Source organism: Camelus ferus, chromosome 3, assembly GCF_009834535.1.
Source record: "Camelus ferus isolate YT-003-E chromosome 3, BCGSAC_Cfer_1.0, whole genome shotgun sequence".
In the NCBI taxonomy this organism is placed as follows: Eukaryota; Metazoa; Chordata; class Mammalia; order Artiodactyla; family Camelidae; genus Camelus; species Camelus ferus.
Genome location: NC_045698.1, coordinates 15,415,429 through 15,435,722, shown reverse-complemented (window position 1 = coordinate 15,435,722; position 20,294 = coordinate 15,415,429). Strand labels below are relative to the sequence as shown.

Below are 20,294 nucleotides of genomic sequence, written 5' to 3'. Positions count from 1 at the left end.
GAACGTGGGCTCAGAGCCGCTGTGGGTCAGGGCAGGGCAACATTTGGCTCCAAATAGTGGTGGCCCCACTCCAGGTGGCTTGGAGACCACGGGAGCTGATAGCTGCATCAATCTCCACGGAAGCAGAAGACTTGCTGGAAGTGTCTGCAGACCTGGGACAAAATGAGAGCTCGAGCCCCAGCAACAGCCCCCTCGGGGCAAAGTCCCTACTCGGTGCCTGGAAATGAACGCTGCTTCCCCCACCGTGGCCAGTGGGCTCTGCAGGGAGCCCATCTCAGCTGCAGCCCCCAAGTCAGACTCCTCCTTTCCTTGTAATATATATTTTAATATGTCTTATCACCAGGATTCGTTTTCTATTGCTGCATAACACATTATCATGGAGCTTCTTTGGGTCAGGAATTCTAAGAGAGTTCATCTTAATATCTGCTCCAGGAATTCTGGAAGACTTGGCAGCTGGGCCTGGAGTCTCTGCAAAGCTCTTGTACTTCAGAAACCGAAAGGCACTGTAATGTTTTGCTTTCTGCAGTTAATTAAGCTCTGAGTAAGGAGTGATGTCAGTCCTCTTTTCTCATCAATGAAGAACACTAGATTTGAAGTTCATTCATGATGTAGCATATGTCACTATTTTCTTCCTTTTTATTGTTATAGAATTTTTAATTGTGTGGATATTCCATTGTTTATCCATTCACCGAAAGACAGACATTTGAATTGGTCCCAGTTTGGAACTACACACATAACGCTTCCGTAATATGCATCCAGGCTTTTTGTGGACATTCAGTTCATCCTCTTGGCTAGACACCTAGGAGTGGAATTGTTAGGTTATAAGTTCCTGTTTAATGTTTAAAGAAAGTTCTGACCTATTTTCCAAAGTGACTATGCAGTTTTACATCTCCATCAGCAATCCATTTTATTTCTCTGAGCAATGATTTGTGAATTTCAGTTTGTAAGTCCTGCATTTATTTTGCTAAATTAATTCCTAAAGATTTTATTATCTTTGATTCTATTGTGAATTGAATGGTTTTGCTATTTTTATTTTCAATTTATTATTTGATAGTATATTAGGTATGCAATAGCCACCTTTTATATTGTTCTCTTAGCCTGTGGCCTTGATACACTCTATTATATCCGTTAGTTTCCTTGTGGATTCTTAGGATTTCCTACCTATAGGATCTTGTCATTTTTTAACAAAAACACTTTCCTGTTTCTTTCCAATCTGAATACTTTCATTTTCTTTTTATTTGATTGCAGGGGGTAAACCCTTAAGTGTAATGGAGAATGTGTAGTCAGAGCAGACATTCTTGCCGTGTGCTCAGTGTTAGAAAATATTTAGTTTCTCACCATTGAGTGTGATGTTAGCTATGGGTTTCTTATAGATTTACTATGTCAGGTTGAAGATATTGCCTTCTATTCATTATTTGTTGAGAGTTTTTTTAATCATATATGGATAAAATTTTGTCAAATACTAATTCTGACTGCTGAGATGGCTATGTGATTTTTTGTTCTTTCTTCTATTAAGATGGTATATCGCATTATTATTGGATTTTAAAGTAACTTTGCATCCCTAAGGTAAATGCTATTTAGTCATTATTCACTAGGTTTATAATATGCTTCTGGGATTGACTTGTTAATCTTTTGTTAATGAATTTCTGTACCTGTGTTTGTGAGTGATACTAGTCCATGCTTTGATTTTTTTCCTGATGCTTTTATTTGGCTTTAGTAATAAGACACAGAACGAGCTGGTATTTTCTAAAAGAGTTCATGAAGAATTGATACTGTATGGTCTCTAAATAGTTGTTGGAATTTCCCAGTGAAGCCATGTGGGCATGAATTTTTCTTGGTGGGTAAATTTTTAATTACAGCGTAATTTTCTCCACTTGTTTTAAGTCTATTAAGATTTTTTTTTTTAATTTTGAGATCAGTGATGATAATTTATATCTTTCTAGGAATCCATCCAGTTTATCTATGTTGACTAAATTTTTGGCATAAGTTTACTAGATTATTTTGTAAGATGTATCTCATTTATGATAAAAAGTGATAGCTCCTATTTTATTCCTGATTTTCATAATTTAGCCTTTTTTTCCATAGTTTAAGCCATACTTTAAAATACTAACAATAAGCTCATTCTAACTCAAATTGACTCAAAAGCTCTGGGAGCTGACTGAGATATCACCAGGAGGAAGAGAAAGAAGATCTAACAAAACATTCTTGACGACATGAGGAACAAAAATAGAATTAGCTACTGTTTTATCTGAACCTAAATCTATTAATAAGCTAGTTATTCAATATAAGCAGCATGAATCAATGATAATTACAGTTTAAATGGTTTGACTGCCAGGAACACAGTAATTAATTGTGTAATATTTTGGTTATTTAATATTTATTAAGTTCATATTTGAATTTGTTATCTAATTATTCAATGATAACTGGTTTCCAACATGGCAAAGACTTGGATAATAGTGCTCATGCTGAATCAAGTTTAAGCAAATTTTACCTTTGCCGTTTCAAAGATTAGATGAATCAGAAAGAACATGTCATTACTTTTTCACATCATTTGGTGAATTACATAGAATGACAAAATTCTACATTACTCTAATAAGCATATTCTCTATGAAAAGGTGAATTCTTAAGTATAGTGGTTCTTGAATAGAAATATTACCACTTACCCAGCCAGAGTTTAAAAAATAAGGTGACATTGTTAAACCTTTAACTATAAAAAGTTTTACAAATATACAATAGAAGAGAGAATAATATAGTGAAACCCATAAACTCATCACTCATTTTAGACAATATGAATATGTTGTCTCTGTTGTTATAATTTTTCCTTTATCCTTGTTGAGGCATTTATTTTGTAATTGCCACAGTGATGACTTAGTAACATTTAATATTCAGTAATTCTACAGATTCTACAGTACATAGGAAAATCTCACACAACGAAATGTTTTTATATTAATACCTAAAATACCAAAAGCACACCTTTGAGAAACACTTTTAATAATAAGATGCTACATTACTGATTATATTTTTGTGACCTATTACTCTTTGGGACAGAAGTTAAAATCTACATTGAGAGAGGATAAATATTAAAATTACCAAAAGGAAATTTCTTATGGGTGAAAACAGCTTAAATTAGCAATATGTTTACACATTATAAATGTAAATTTGTACTATAAATATAATATGCGGGAAGTCAGGACTTTAGAAGCTATCTCATCCTGACACTAACCTCATAAAATAAAACTGTACCCTGGTTGGGGGGGACACTCTTTTCTTTTTATGTCCTTGTGATTTGTAAATTATGTACCAAATAAAATAAGAGGTGGTGATTGATTGTTACATGTTACAGAAGTTGAGTAGGTTAATGTTTAATAGCGTTTAAGGGCATGGACTTGAAACTAGGACACTTGGATTCAAAACCCACCTTACCACTTTTGTCTTGAGATTTTTGGAAGAGTTACAGTCTCCTTCTGTTTTTCAGAGTTCTGTATACAATTACGGGGATAATAATAGTTTCTATATTAAAGTTGCTGTAAAACCTAAATAAGTTCACCTAGGAAATGTGTTTTAGAACATGGGTACGTTATAAGTATTACAAAGTATTAGGAGCTGATTTTGTTGTACTGATTGATAATTTTTGGTTTATTTAGGAAAGTGAAATTAACTTAGCCAAATTGTTGGTTTTATCTGTATTTTATGATATATGAGTACTTAATACTAATAACAGAAGCCGAACTACATAGTCTCCACAAATTATAGTTGGTAATGAAAATAATGACAATTTACCAAGTGATCTCACATTTTGTAAATCACCATCTGATTTAATACAACAAATTAGAAAACTTATGAATTAGCACTTACTAATACCACAAGTTGAAGAAAGATTAAATAACTTGTGGAAACAGAACAAAGCCTTTTCTATCATAAAAGATAATGCCATGTGACCAATATTAATGTGTAAATAATAGACATTTTATGCATCCTCCTCCAAGATTACCAATACACTTTCTATGAACAAAACCTATTTTACAAAATATACCATTTATCCTTACTTTATGTTATCTGTGCCTGTACTGGTACACAGTAATGAATTTCACTGTGTTGTATATGAATATGTGAACATTTCTTAAGCTACTGCTGACAATGCTTTTTATTTCTTAAAATAAATTTTAGCACAGAAGACTATTGTAAGCTTATCAGAATCAGTCATGTGGTGAGATTTGTATGCATTCTTTAAAAGCATCCACATCGAAGTAGAAAAGAATACTAACATTATGAATCTTCGGTGGCACTGCAGAGATGAGTTTACCACACCAATCAATAGAAAAGGTCTGGTGGAATGAACACAATATTTGGATTTCTATAGTCTTGGGATTGAATATTAACTCCTCATTCATCTAGATATACAACTTTGGACAAGATCTTTCAACAATTTGGGACACTTCAGCCAACCGAAAACCATTAGATAAAATTTTACAATAAATAAGTTAAAACATATGCATTATGCTATGCCTTATTAGTTTAACTATTTCTGGTCTTGTTTCAACAAATGACAGAGATGAAGACAATGTATCTGGGACTAAAACTTGTGATGGGATTTTGGCAGTGACTCTTTTCAAACTACCATTTTTTGATACTGTAGGAAGGAAAGGTTGTTTATTCTTTCCTTTCTCATCACCAGTGAGTGATTTCAGGGTGCCTCCTAGTTTTATGTGATCTATCTCTTACTGTTACTTTCTTAAATTTACCTTAATTTTCATTTAGGAAAAGCCATCTCTCATTCATTCTCTTTGTTATTTATCATTCTTTTTTAGGAGGAATCATTTTGAGAGTGTTATTTCAATATGCAGATGATGCTACTCAATAAAATTATAGCCACAACATAGAAAAAAATGTTTTATCCAGTGAAAAATACCACGATTGGTGAAGATTGGGTCTATGAACTAGCCCTAGTATGATGGCTAGACTGGTGATGAAATTCCAGCTAAATGGTTGAACCTAACTTTAGTGGTGATTTTCAGGGACAAACGCTGGAGCAGTGCACTGTGATGCTTTGACAGAGAAACATTGATACCACCTGTATTCATCGTTTTTTCATTTATATTTGGCTCAACTCCTCAGAGTTTGCCATTAAGGAAAGGTCATTTGGATTCCATATGAATGCTGATTTTTTTAAATGTTAATGCTATTTACTCTAAAAGCAATTATTGATCGGATTTTTAAATCAGCTGCTCTCTTTTTATGTTTTTATCAGGTAATCCATTATTAACCAGCAGAGTCAACATATTGATTAATGTCCTAGATGTCAATGAATTTCCTCCAGAAATCTCTGTGCCATATGAGACAGCAGTGTGTGAAAATGCCAAACCAGGACAGGTATCTTATCAACACTCTTGATTCAGATTGTATGAAGACCTGCTCTATGCACGCGTTTTAGGTTACAAGACCATGCCTTAATACACACACATGGATCCTATGTCTTCATAAAAGAAGCCAAAATATAGTCAATTTTTTTGAATTAATGGTCTATGTATGGGTGTGGAGGTAACACCACCGGGGATAAAATTATGATGGTCTGGTGAATAGTCTTTGTACAACTAAAAATTCTAGGATTGCAGATTCTGCTGTTTTCCATTCCTTTACTGTGAAATTTGAGAAGAACTTGTACCTATAAACGCAGTAAGTAAGCAACTTTAGAGTACGTTCTTCTATAGTATTTCTTGCTTTGCTCACATGCCTTCATGGAAGGTTACATAAAAGCTGTTAAACCCATGAAAAATGTAAAGCTTTCTCTGGTGGCCTTAAGTAGGGTTATTCAAAATATCTGAGTTACATTTTCTTACTAAGTATTGCTCTGGAGGGAGGTTCTAGTGGAGTGAGGGTATGATGGAGGACCACATAGTTAATGAAAGTTACTGTCAAAATCCTAGAGTTTATGAGAGTATGGTAGATAGCCAGATTTTTCCTGTACTATAAATGAGTGATGAATATATGATATGATATGATATGATATGATATGATATGATATGATATGATATGACATAGTATAATCTAATAGGAACTAGGCTTGAGCAAATGGTATGAATGTATTATGAAACAAGAATATAATTAATCCAATATTGTGTACCTAGTTTCCAAAGGAAAAATACACCAGAATGTGTTGGTTTGATGTATATTTTGATTACTTTTGAATAGCATAACTACTCATTTAAGAAAATGTGAAGTTTTAATTCTTATTTGAAAAAATATCTGAATATGTGGAACAGTATCTTTATTGAAAAAGGTCAGTCTTTAAGATTTAGTATTTGTTTCAGTTTGAATGTTTTCTGCTGCTTTGTAGAATATTTGTCCCATTATTTGAATCCTGTGAGATTCACTAGCATTATGACTATTAAAATTAGATAAAGCTTAAAAATAAATGTTCTCATTCACATACACCCCATTTCAAGTGCTCAGTAGTTATAAGATTTGCCTCTTTAATTTTGAATAGACACTGAAATGCGTTTTTTAAAGTTTTAATGCTTTATCACTCTAAATGCACCCCAAATTTACATTGGATGAACCCAGTGCCTGCTTTAACGTCTGAAATAGTAAATGCTTCCTAAAGGTTTACACAAATAACCTGATTTGATTATTATGAAGTTATAAGAAGCTTGCCAAAATTCCACAACTTAGCTATTTTCAACTTTCTAGAGCCCTCCACTACTACTCCAAAAAGCCATTTATTTTTAAGTAATTAGAGATATTAATTATTTCATAACAATCAGAATCTTGTAGTGCATTAACTGAAAGCCTTTTGGAAATAGAAATATGTTTGTCTAGTAAATTGAAGAGTTTAAAAAGTTGGGAATAGTAGGCATAATTAGAGATAACTTGATTTTCTTATATCTAGACAAAGGGATAAGGAATCTTTGGGGTCTTTGGAAGCTCTTGTTTCTAATAATTATCTCTTGGACATTCTTTTTTCTGTTGGGCCACATTTACATAGAAAACATAATCCTGAAATGTCTGAAAGGTAGTGTTTTCTGCTTTTGACCTCAGCCATCCTCCCTCTTGCCTAGGAACTCTACATAGAAACTATCTATCTATCCTTGACTATAATTGAATATGCATTCATGGATGGATGGATGGATGCCTTATCTATCTATCTATTAATCAAAAGAAGTAAGAGAAAAGAAAGATGATGCTATATAAACCAATGGTGATATTTGTAGTGAATCAATAACGTATGGGGGTTGTTTTCCTTAAGGCAATAACTCCCAAGGGCCAGTTCCAGATAGGTGCCAGTTTATACTGAAAAATCCATCACTGTATGCTCTTTTGAAGGGTGTTTCTACATTCTAAAATTATGTTCTTGATAAGTTTTGATGTTAAATACTTTTAATTTAGTAAATAATTGTGATAGTTGATAATAAAGGCAAGACAAAACAAAATTGACAAATTAACTCCCAAATAATTTAAAGAAATTTTATGAATGAGATATAGTGATCTGAGCACATGGTTTTATGTGAAGGAAAGTTGAAGTTTTACGTGATCTGTATGGTAATTATTTGACTAAATCAATACATTCCATGATTTGGCCTTCGGTGGTGAATTCATGACAATGCTAAAAGAGATCCTGTGTGACTGACTCATACTAAAATAGGGAACCGAAATTTTAATTTTATGATCAGTTGTCAAATTACAAATTACTAGTACTGTACGAGACACCTGAAGCCCCAGGATATACATCTTTGTGTTCGCGTGTGTTCGTGTGTGTTCCTGTGTGTGCCTAGGAGACCAAACAGCTACATGGGAAGGTAGATCATAGTCATTAGATTGAGTTTTGCTGTGGAATCAAAAGAAAAGTAGCAAATAACTCACATGTTTAATGACATCAGTCTCAGATCACATGGTGCAAGCTTTGCCCCTGGGGACCAGGATATTATATATCTAAGCTCTTCCTCTGGCAAATTCGAATTTAGTCTAAGAGTGTGATCACCTGAACAGCACATTGCCCTCCTCCCCTTCCACTCACAAGTCCTGAAATTCTTCCTGATGCAAACCCATTGAATATGTTAATAAATAAACACCTCAAAGCCATTTTGCTTTGCTTATCTATACAGTGAATAATCACTTTTATGGTTTGGCTTTCAGAAGTTAATCTCTAGATTCTCAAGGACATCTCATTGAAGTATCAGAATTTTAACTACTTAGATACACAACTTATGGGAGCAACTTAGGAAAAATTTGAAATTAGGTTGGTCTTGCTTACTTCTTTAAAAAAAAAAAACACCTCTATAAAAACACAATTTGTATTCTTACCCATTGGGGAAAAGAGACATAACTACAGAAACAGATTTACATCCTCTGTATCTCTCTTTCTCATCAGTTTACTTATTTATGAAAATAAACTCAATCTCACAAACAAAACTATACTAAAATTTTGCTTTGCAAGGACTTTTAAATAATCAGAGATTTTGTTTCTGGTAAGCACTTTCTTATTTATGTTAGAAAGCATTTATTTCACCTAATTTAAAATGCAAGCAAGTACATTTTAATTTTATTTTGCTTATTAGTGAAAAATTTCAGTGTTGTTAAGCTTTTTAGCTATATAGATATCGACTTGGAATTAGCCCATACCCTATAACTGTACCTGCCATTATTAACTGTAAATTTTTAGCTATTTGTTTATAAAATGTATTTGTAAATAATTGGCCTACTGATATGAATTCTAAAAATGTTTCATTAAATAAACTTACTATGTAGAGTTCCCTTTGAAGCTGATGACTGATTGCAAGTTGCATCTCAACTTTGTTTCAGATAATTCAGACAGTCAGCGCTGCAGACCGCGACCTTTCACCAGCCGGGCAGCAGTTCTCCTTTAAATTATCACCTGAAGCTGCCATCAAACCAAATTTTACAGTTCGTGACTTCAGAAGTAAGTTTAACCACATACAAATTTACCGCTTATTATGCAGCTTTGTAAAAGGACACAAAGGTAGGAAACCAATGCTTTTCCTAAAAGCACTCAAGTCCATCAAATATACAAATCCATACATGAGAAAGGCAAAATTTCATGGCTAGCTGTAAACTAAATATTTAACCTATCTCGACTGTATCTAATGAGGAAAATTACTTCCGTTTATAATGTGGATATCCCCTTAATGAGTCAAGCAAACAAGAGGCTATTTGAGAAATTGAATACTTTCCGTGTTTTAAATACACCATTTGTTCCACACGCACTACTTGTACACACAAATTGGTACCTTCCTAGAAACCATTTTGTTTGAATAACACATGGTATGGCACAGGCACTGTAGTGAGATTGGCATAGGTTTTCATTCCCACTGTATTACTACCTAGATGGCAGACTCTCAATATGTTAAATTATACTAAATAATTTTAACCCTACGGTTAAAATAAATTAACCTCATAGTATTTATGTTAAATAAAATAAGGTATAAGAATTCTCTAACACAATGCCTAAAACTCATTACCTTCAAGAGAATTTTAGCCACCCCCTCTGCCATTGTATCTACACTTAGATTCTACCACACTGCTACTTCCATCACATTAGCACTGCCACTGATACTCATATTACCACAATATAAAGGACACTGGATTCGAAATAGTAAGGTTAAGTACTGGTCGGTTCTGACTTTATTTGTCCTGTGACTGGATATTTTATCTCTTCTAAGTCATACATAAAGTAGGGAATAAAAACACCTGAGTTCATAACATGGGGTAGTAAAAACTAATTTTTTTTTTACTAAATTTTATACTTACAGAGCAAATGAACCAACTGTGAATGGACAGATAATGCAATGATGATGATGATTGTAGAAATCAAAGAGTGTTTTGAGAAGACTTAGTTTTCTTCAAATACTTGGGGGAAGAAAGTCAGAGTCACAGAAGGAAATTCAGTAAGATTTGCAGCATCTGATAATGTAACATGAGCACGTCTGGGAACGAACAGGGTCCCAGTTGTGAAGGGGCAAATAAGTAGGGATACCACATATGCTATCGTGAAAACTGGAGCACTTTTGAGAATAGAAGTGGACGATATAAGTCACTTTAATTAGAGCAGCGCAACTAAAATAGGGCAGTTATAAGAGAAACTAGACTGTATGATCACCCTGTCTATAAGCCATTTACAGACCTTGTAACTTAAATCTAATGACTTGAGAATTCTTTGAAAGATTTACAGGAGAGTGTAACACTTTCAGATTTGCATTTTAGCAGATCAGTTCAGATGCAGTGTGGAAAATACGACAGAGGATGTAAGATGACTTCTGATGCCACTCCAGAAACTGGCTGAGTCTTGGATTAGGGTAATGGCCATGAGGATGGAAGTTAGCGGTTAGAGATAGAATCCATATAGCTGGACGCTAGATCTCCTGAATACTATATGTAAAGGTGATAAAGAAGAAGACTAATCCAGTTTCCAGACCATTGGCTTGGGCAACTCAACAGATGGTCGCATCATTGAGGAACAAAAGTAATGACTATTTTCCGTCATTGTATTTTTTTTTTTTTTGCTGGAGAATCTATATCTGACTAATTGTGATAATATGAATCAGATCATCTTGCCTCATAGCATGTTTTCTCATGTATTTGCCACTTAGAAGTCTCAACATGTCTCAGCATGTATTTGCCACTTACCATAGTGCCAATTTTATCTTGTTATATTTTAAGTGTAATTGTAAGGTTTGTTTTTTTTAAGCAGATAGAAAATTTTTTTCACCTTTTTTTGTGAGAACATTTAAGTTCTACTCTCTTAGCAAATTTCAGTTGTACAGTACAGTGTTATCAACCACAGTCACCGTGCTATATGTTAGGTCCTCAGACCTTCTCCCTATTATGACTGAGAGTTTGTATCCTTTCACCAACCTCTTCCTATTTCTCCCACCTCCAGCCCCTGGCAACCATTTTTATACTTTCTGTTTCTATGAGTTGCACTTTTTTTTTAAGATTCCTCATATAAGTGATACCACTGCAGTATTTGTCTTTTTTCCTGTCTGGCCTATTTCACCAGCATAATGCCCTCCAGGCTCATCCATGTTGTCACAAATGGCAAAATTTCCTTCTTTCTTACAGCTGAATAATATTCAGTTGTGTGTGTATATATACAGTATACATGTATGGCATTTTTTAATCTGTTCATCATTGGAAACCATTTTACAGATGAAAATGTCATTTAATATATCTTTTTTCTTCCCATCATGGACAGCATAATGAATTCTGAATCATCACATATCAATAATAACAATGGATTGAAAATAAACCTTTGAAAAGGGTAGACTGCCTTTTGACATATTCAAGAATATCAAAACCCTAGTTTCCTAAGTGCAAATACACGAGCTTCTCTGACTTTTTATTTCTAGTAATCATTTTTCACTCAGGTTTCATACTTTAATCCTTGAGTGTTCTTTTCCCCAGATTCAAGTTTTCAGTTATTAATTGCTGAAGATTTCAATATTAATTCAACTACTCCTCATTTTTCTATTCCTACTGTCAACACAAGTGCCTGGCATCGCTGACTCTTGTTGAGAATATTATAATAGGCATCTGGCAGCTTGATACTTTGTTTCTCAATTTAAAAATATCTTCTATGTCCCATTCCAAACTCTATCTTATCATGTAAAGTTGTCTCAACTTGGTGCTTCCCACTGAAATGGGTATGGAGAAGGTGCCTAATTTTTAGTTGTTGAAATTAGAATCGACAGAAAGATGAATGGAATATTATTGAGACAGTAGAATTTTTCTGACATACTTGTATTTTCCTCAGTAGCATATTTGTCTAAAATTGTGTTTCCTGATTCTAAAGTGGGTATCATGTATGCTATAATAAACTAAATAGTAATACATTTTAAAAAATAACAAAGTGTTTCTAAGAGTGACTTTAGTAGACTTAAAAATGAAATAGTGTTATGAATACAATAAAATTTCCACTTCTATGTATAGAAATAAAAGAAGCAAAGAACAAATGCATGCAAAATTTTAATAGAAATATTAATTGTATTAATATAAAATTTAAACTCCTTATTGGCTTTGATTGTTTCAAGTAAATATTTCATTGTTGATTGTATCCAAATTAAAATGAATTATTTATGTAATTAAAGTGACAATTATTATAATTCATGATGTGTAAAAATTGTAATGAATCTTGACATTTTTAACACATTTTATTTTCCTTTTCATGTTTCTTAAGTGAAAGTGAAAGTGTATAAATATACAAATATATGTAACATATAGATTTGGGAAAAATTAAAAAAATCAAGTTTTATCTGAATAGTCTATTGATATTTGTTATATTTTCAAAAATAGTTTCTTAGGTAAGATGTTATACAGATTCCTACATTGTAATCTTTGCTCTTCTGTCAAGTAAGAAAACACTCACTGGAGTATTTTTTCTCTGTGAGATTTTGATGTCAGAACAAAAAAGTGAGTCAGTGCAACATACTCCTGGTCTTATAAGCCATTTTCTCTTCTCTCTGAATAGAAAATTTAATTCTTACACCAGACAAGACTAATGTTTCTTCTTTTCCTAAGGTTTGTTTTGACTAGATTGGATTACATTTTGACAGCGTTCATAATGATAAAGGAAAGAATTAAAATCTGGGTGTAGTTTTACTGACTTAAGAAGAGCTTCCTACTGTTTAACAGATACCAACTTTGAGGTCTGAAGTGATGCTCATAGTAACCATCTTATCATACGTGTCATGTTTTGTAGACAACACAGCTGGAATTGAAACCCGAAGAAATGGATACAGCCGCAGGCAGCAAGAGTTGTATTTCCTCCCTGTTGTAATAGAAGACAGCAGTTATCCTGTCCAGAGCAGCACAAACACAATGACTATTCGAGTTTGTAGATGTGATGCTGATGGTACCATCCTGACTTGTAATGTGGAAGCAATTTTTCTACCTGTGGGACTCAGCACTGGGGCTTTGATTGCAATCCTGCTGTGCATTGTTATACTCTTAGGTTGGTTTCACTATTAATCACGTAGCCTCAATCTCTTTTTTTTTCTCTCTCCCTTCTTCATGTATCTCTCCTCATTTTACCATATAAATCAATTTTTAAATTTTCATTGAGATGCCACACCTGGATGGAAGGAAGACTGTCTATTGGACTGAACTATATTTTTATTAAAGTTAATTTTCTCTGTCTTGCCTCATGGAAATATACCAATAGAAATAAATAAATGACATCATAAAAAATATAAATGTATGTTCAAGCCCCTAGGGGATTTTCAAGTAATAACAGTCTGTGACCCTGACTGCAATGAAACTTTCTCTGACACATATCCTATTTGCAGCAATGATTTCTCAATTTATTTTTTACATCCTAGTAATTATTGCTGCCTAATAAGATATTGTATAATCTTTACAATTATATGAGGTGAACAATAGTTCTCAAATACTAGTTTGATCAAGAAAGGAAAAAACAAAAAAGAACAGGAAAGAAATAGAAAGTAAAGGAACCTCCAGTTGTTTTTTTCCTGTCTACAGTGCCAGAAAGAGCAAGTTTTATTTCACTGTTCTCAGATCTCCTCACATCAAAACTCCAACCATTCCCACCAGAACAGAACAGAACACACTAGAATTTCTCAAAGCGCAGTGAAGGGAACGGATTGAAGTAAATGTATTCTGTAACATCTCTGTGAGAATGGAAACCTACGGTATGGATTTCCCTCTTCCATCACCTCTGTTCAGCTGACTCCACTTCACTTATTAATTCACAGCCAGACTCACAAAAGCAAAGAGAGATTTTCTGTTTTGCCAGTCATCCCTTTAAATTGAAATTGCAATGAAGGTACAGTCAGGCACTGTGGAGTCAGTTTATATATGCATGCTTATTAGTTAACAAAATAATCCAACAAATGTAGATACCTACCTTTATCTATAATATAGAAAATAAAATTAAAAAAAAACTTACTAGGTTGTAAAGCATGGAATAAGACTATATAATAGTTTGTGAAGGACAATTCTCTGAGTCAGAAGCTCACTTTGGCTTGGGGGATAAAATTCTAGTCCAGTTTGCATGAAGTAGATATTAATTTCACCCAAGTAACCTTGGTGTGTAGAACAAAGTATTCTTTATATCCTTATAATTTGAATTATAAATTATATCTGGCATCTGTTTGGGCTGATGATATAAACTCCTTCAAAAGGGAAGATTCAAAATAATGCTCTCACATCTGAAATTGAGAATGATCAATTAGGTGTTTAACTTCATATCTAACGTTTCTTTCTCATAGTCTTCTCTAGAAGCTGAGTCTGAGAGTATTTCCATATCAACCTAGCATGACAGTATTCTGGATGCTTGTCTTTGGCCACTTTGGCTTTCTTACAATATAACAATTCATGTTACCCAAAGTCAGCCTTGTCGTGTACTGTCATCCACCACTCATTCACCCAAATACTTCCCCCACAGTGCCCCTGCACCACGCTAGCTTTGCGACTTGCTGGTATACAGCAGTGAATGTTGACACCCTGAGTCTTGCCATGGGGTCTGCTTACAAATCCATCTACTCTCCGATATCCTCAACCAATCTCAGACTCCTTTAGGTCTTCCAGCTTATTCTGTCCTTCGTAGAGTGAGGAGGAGCATGAGAATCTTGTGGTGCGTGGAAACTTTTCGTTAGCCCTCAAGCACATCTAATTAGTCTCTTTCTCAGTCATGGCAACTCATTTTATACCTATGCAAGGTTCCTCTATGAGGTCTGCGGTCTCTCACATACTCTCTGAGCGAACAAACAATAGTCTCTTTAGTTCTGGGATTGGCCTAAACCCTGGAAGGGGTGCAGGGTGCTAAACATCTCTCCAAGGTACATTGTACAGAAGCTCTGCCTGTATCTCCTCTTTCCTGCTCCTTCATTTTGGAAGAAGAGGGAATAGATGAGCTTCCATCATCATGCAGACTTCTCTACCTTTTAATCACATGACAAGAGTCTTCCTTCCAGATTCTGCTGTGGTAGATCAAACATGTTTTGGCTTTCAACCTAACCCCACCACTATGGAGGAGATGATAGTGTTATGCCAAGCAAAGTTGAGCACTGACTTCATGGTGGGCATCTGTGCTTATTTGCTCCTAGAAAAAAAAGAAACACTCAATATAAAGATGGCTATAAATCAATGGGAAACAAAGAGATATTCAATAATAAGGGTCTATACATTAACTATTTCAAAACATTATCATGTTTTAAGAAGGTAACCTGAATAAAAGACATCTGATTTGGAAAATATCTCAATTTGGCAGGACATAGAATTTACATAACTAGAGGTCTTAGTTGACATGATTTGGAAAACTAAGGTCCTTAGTTCTATATTCTTCTTTGTCTCTTTTTTTCCTTACTTATTGCTTTTAAAAGTATTGTTAAATGAAGATTTGTGTTTATTTCATAGGAGTACAGTAATGTTAACAACTGAGAAATCTAGATATGAATAATGTCTGTTACTTATGGGCTATAAAATTCAAGTCATTATGTCAATGCTTTATAGCTCTCTGTATGATTGGAACAACCATTCTTTTCTGTTTTTTAAATTTTGTAACACACACTTTTTACCTGACACTGAAATATTTACATACAGTATGTGTTAAATACAAGGCTACAATTGTTTGGTTTTGTGAATAATTTTGTTACGGTTTCATGTTAGTTACAATTTCAAAATGTAATTGAATTTTGATAATGAAGAAGAAGTCAACAGAGATATGATCCTTATTGATTACAATATGTTTACTTAGAAAATAATAGGATATCAGTAAAAAAAAAAATCAGCCAGCCCTGATCAATTTTATTTTTTATGGAGAGATGAACTGACATATTCTCAAATTGCAATTTCTGTCTTGTTCTAGCCATAGTTGTGCTGTATGTAGCTCTGAGAAGGCAGAAGAAGAAAGACACCCTGATGACCTCTAAAGAAGACATCAGAGACAATGTTATCCATTATGATGATGAAGGGGGTGGGGAGGAGGATACCCAGGCTTTCGACATCGGTGCTCTGAGAAACCCCAAAGTGATTGACGATAACAACATTCGCAGGGATATCAAACCAGACTCTCTCTGTTTACCTCGTCAGCGACCCCCAGTAGAAGATAACACAGATATAAGGGATTTCATTAATCAAAGGCTTCAGGAAAATGATCTGGACCCCACCGCCCCACCGTACGATTCATTGGCAACGTATGCCTATGAAGGAAATGGATCAGTAGCCGACTCCCTTAGCTCGATAGAGTCTCTCACCACAGAAGCTGACCAGGACTACAACTATCTGACAGACTGGGGACCCCGCTTTAAAGTCTTGGCAGACATGTTTGGTGAAGAAGAGAGTTATAACCCTGATAAAGTCACTTAAGAGAGAAGCAAAGGCTAAAACACAACTAACAGAAGGCATTTAAGGAAAAGGAACACAAATAGAAATCACACACAGATACATACACACACACACACACACACACACACCCCCAGGCTTTACAGGACAAGATTCCTTTGATTATCTGGTTTCTAGCAAGTTACTCTATTTATCATATTGTTAGTTTCGGTTTATTCTGCCAACACAAGATAAATCCTATAATGTGTACTCTTGCTTGGTTTTGTTTTGTTGTTTTGGAAACACACTGAGACAAGCTCAGGCCTCTTAAATACAATTTATTGACATGGCAACCCAGAACGAAGATAGCTCTGTGGCATCACGGTGGAAGAGTGTTAGATTTTTCTTAATTCCACTAAAGTGCCTATTGAAACTCTTATCATTTAAAGTGGTGTATAGTACACTCTGCTGTGATGGCATTACAGGATTCAGATACAGAGGATATAAAACAAAGACCCTGTCTTTATGTCAAGGAGCAATAGCAACATGCTGACTTCTAACTCCTTTTAAGGAAAAAAGAAGAATACTTTCTGAACTCCATCTTCTTAGAATTAAAATGCATTTTTTTCTTTTTTAAACTGTATGCCAGAACCTATTTGTTTTTTCTACCCTTTCAGAAAATTGAAATAAATGCGATAATATCAAATTCAATATGTAAGTCCCGAATTTTAAAAGCAATGTTTAATCTTAATATTAGTTCCTATTAAAGGTGTTCATTAAAATGTTACTTTTTTCCAAAAAAAAATAAAATAAAATTTTTAAAAAGGAAATTTAAAAAAAAAATTCTCTTTTTAAAGAGAGGCCTCAGGGCTGAAACTTCACATTAAAATAAATATTGGTTTTGTCTTAATACTGTGCTGGTGTGTGGAAGGTTGGTTTTAACAAATCACCAGATCAGAGAAGATTTCAGTCATAGATAAAATTGAAGTTGTGTTTCTATGAAACATTTTGGGGAAAAAAAGTGCCATTGATTTAAACATGGGAAGAATAATTCATATATAGCTGCTCAGAGTTTCTTACAATCTAGTCATTTTTTGATGAACAAAGAGAAGAATATACATATCATATAATACAGAATGGATTTACAACATGTCTAAAAATATTTATTATACCTTATTGAACAAATAAAAAAATCAGGAGCTGCAGAAAATTCAAACCAATGACTAACTCTTAAAATGAACACAAATGCAAAATCAGGTAGTTGACTTGTCAATCTTATTAATACAGAATTCAACTTTGTGAACATTGTTATTATACTGGAGCTCAGTTGCTTTTTATGCTGTCATCTACAATAATTCTAATGTAAACAGTACCATAAACCACCTCTGTAAAAAACTTTCACTTTTTAATTTGATGAGTTTTCTAAGAAAGAATAGATTTTATAAGCATACAGGTAAACTGCACTCATATACAATACTTTTAAATGAATTGTACACTCTAGAAATGCACTTAACAAAACAGGTAACTAACTATGAAATAATAATATATTTTCTTAATATTGTAACTCTACAAGTGACTCCTGAAATTTTAGAACAATATATAGGAAAAATGAAAAGTTGCTTATAGATTCATTCCGAAGATGTCATCAATATCTAGCTGTATTTATGAAATATTTATAATTATATTTGTATTACAAAGTGTGAAAGAAGAAATTCACACTTGGGGAAATGGGTAGAAATATAAATAATGTAGGCAAATTATATTCAGTCCTATTCACTATTAAATGTTTACTTCAAAAACATATAACTGATAATTATGTTGTGGCCATTTGAATCTGCATTTCCCATCCCTCTTCTGGTGTCTCATAGTTGCAGTTACCCTTGCCCTTCCCAGGATAATTGTAGATGTCCTTTCTTACCTCTCACCATCTCAACTTTATCTTTGTCTCATTCCTGGGAACTGTATTAGAATCTTGATGTAGTGGGGTAATTTGCAGTCTAATATGCGAAACACTTATATAATATTTTAAAAGCTGGCAATGTCATAACCATCCTGGAGGAAAAGTTCATTCAATCAACTTCTGGGTTGGTCCCAGCAATGTGATTTGCTATGCCACGATGCAGGACCCTTTGAAGAAGGTTAATATGCAAATCGCTTCCAGCTGACAAAATGATTCTTGTCAAGAGTTACTGCATTTTGCATCTTGCTAGGAAATCTGACTGCCTCTGCATGGAATCATGTATCAGAAGCAATGATGGCACAAGGAAAACTTAGGAGGGGCAGGTCACTTCAAACTACATGACTGAGATGCTAAGCAAATATATAAAATTGGTAGGTCTTTCTTTCACTCAATTAAGAAAACTTTTTTAAGTACCTCTATCTTTTATTTTTGCTACACCACTGAATTACTTTGTTAGGGCTGCATAACAAAACACCACAGGTGGTTTAAACAACACAACTGTTGGCAGTTCTGGAAGCAAGAAGTCCAAGATCAAGGTATCCGCAGAGCTGATTTCCTCGAAGGGCCTCTATCCTTGGCTAGTCCATGGCTGTCTTCTTTCCATATCTTCACATGGTCTTTTTTCTGTGCTAATTCCTTTTCTAAGGACACTAGTCATACTGAGCCCACACACATGGCCTTTTTTTGACCTTAATTAAAGGCCCCATCTTCAAATACAGTCATATTCTGAAGTACTGATGGTTAGGAGTCCAAAATATGAATTTTAGGAGAATGCAGTTCAGCCCACAACAACCGCACAGATGTTAATAGCAAATATTTCAAAAATTATTTGATTTACAACAAACAAGCAAATAAATTAATGAGAAAAATACAAAACAAAACAAAAACCATGAATGGAAATAATTTCATGCACCATGGGAAACGACAAAAGTGACATGGTGAAAAGAGGTTTTTTGATGTTCATACATTGGAAGAATTCTGGTACAGCTTTTATGCTACTGAAGGTACTAGGCCTAGTATTTCAATACTCATAACTATCTTGGGATTTTTAAATTTATAATATCACAGCCACTGGCCTTCATTCAGGCACTAAGCATTGTAACAATGCTTAGAATTTACATGGGGAATTTTGGCTATTAACAATAATCGTACATAATTTTTTAATTACATTGCATGCTTACCTTTACAGAAATATATGTGTACATAGTCTATGTAATATATGTATGTCACTTATATATTTAAAAAAATGTAACCTTTGTGTTCAAAGAAGTATTAGATGGACACGTAAGAGTGAAACAGGTGTGTGATACACTAGAAATAATCTAAAATTGCTCTTGTACCAAATTCTATCTCTAACTGGGAACGTCATAAGGGGCAAGCACCTTAGCCTCCTTGTGATCTACTCTCTTTGGTAAAATGAATTTATTGCTTTTGGTGTTATCTATGTTTCCTCTGAAATTTCTTTTCTCTCAAGGTGCACTTACATGAAGTCCATTAAATCATTTACATATTGATTACATAACATGAGACTCATAGAGATCTTTAAAACATAATATAAATAACAAAATTCTTTGAGTTAGATTGATGGTACACTGACTCACTATGTCCCACATCAGGAGAGCCAGAAAAATACTTCTTACACAATAACTCAAAGTTCTTCAGCAAGATGGAATGGTAGAGATGTGTATAGAAACAGAGAGAAAAAGAAATGTTAAAATAGAACCCTGCTCTTGAGGAAAAACAAGTGATATGAAGAAGAGATTAGAAGGGATGTGTTAGTCTTTGTCTGTAAGAGGAGGGTATTTTAGAGGTCCTTGGAAATGTTTCAGTAACTATTGTATTGAAACGGGAATTCCTAGAAGCTGATGTAAATACGCAGGCACTATATTTGAAGTGGGTCCCAAACTACAGCAAGGTCTGAAAAGAATTAATAAAATGTCAGTAAACCACATCAGTTTGCTTCCCAAGAAAAAAGGAGTGGGAGGGAGATAGTTTTGTAAATCTCTCCGTGTTTGAAAATGTCACTTGCTTTCTCACCAAATTT

The 20,294-nt window shown here is 34.0% G+C and overlaps 1 protein-coding gene across 1 annotated transcript in view; it reads left to right on the top strand.

Moving 5' to 3' along the window:
* CDH12 (cadherin 12) overlaps positions 1-16,928 on the top strand; it is a 342,925-nt gene extending 325,997 nt beyond the window's left edge. The window contains exons 9-12 of the mRNA XM_006189587.3: positions 5,249-5,370; positions 8,797-8,914; positions 12,710-12,961; positions 15,836-16,928. Coding sequence (XP_006189649.1) covers positions 5,249-5,370; positions 8,797-8,914; positions 12,710-12,961; positions 15,836-16,335 — 992 coding nt within the window. The 3' untranslated portion in view covers positions 16,336-16,928. The remainder of the gene's footprint in view (positions 1-5,248; positions 5,371-8,796; positions 8,915-12,709; positions 12,962-15,835) is intronic.
* The last annotated feature ends 3,366 nt before the right edge of the window (positions 16,929-20,294 follow it).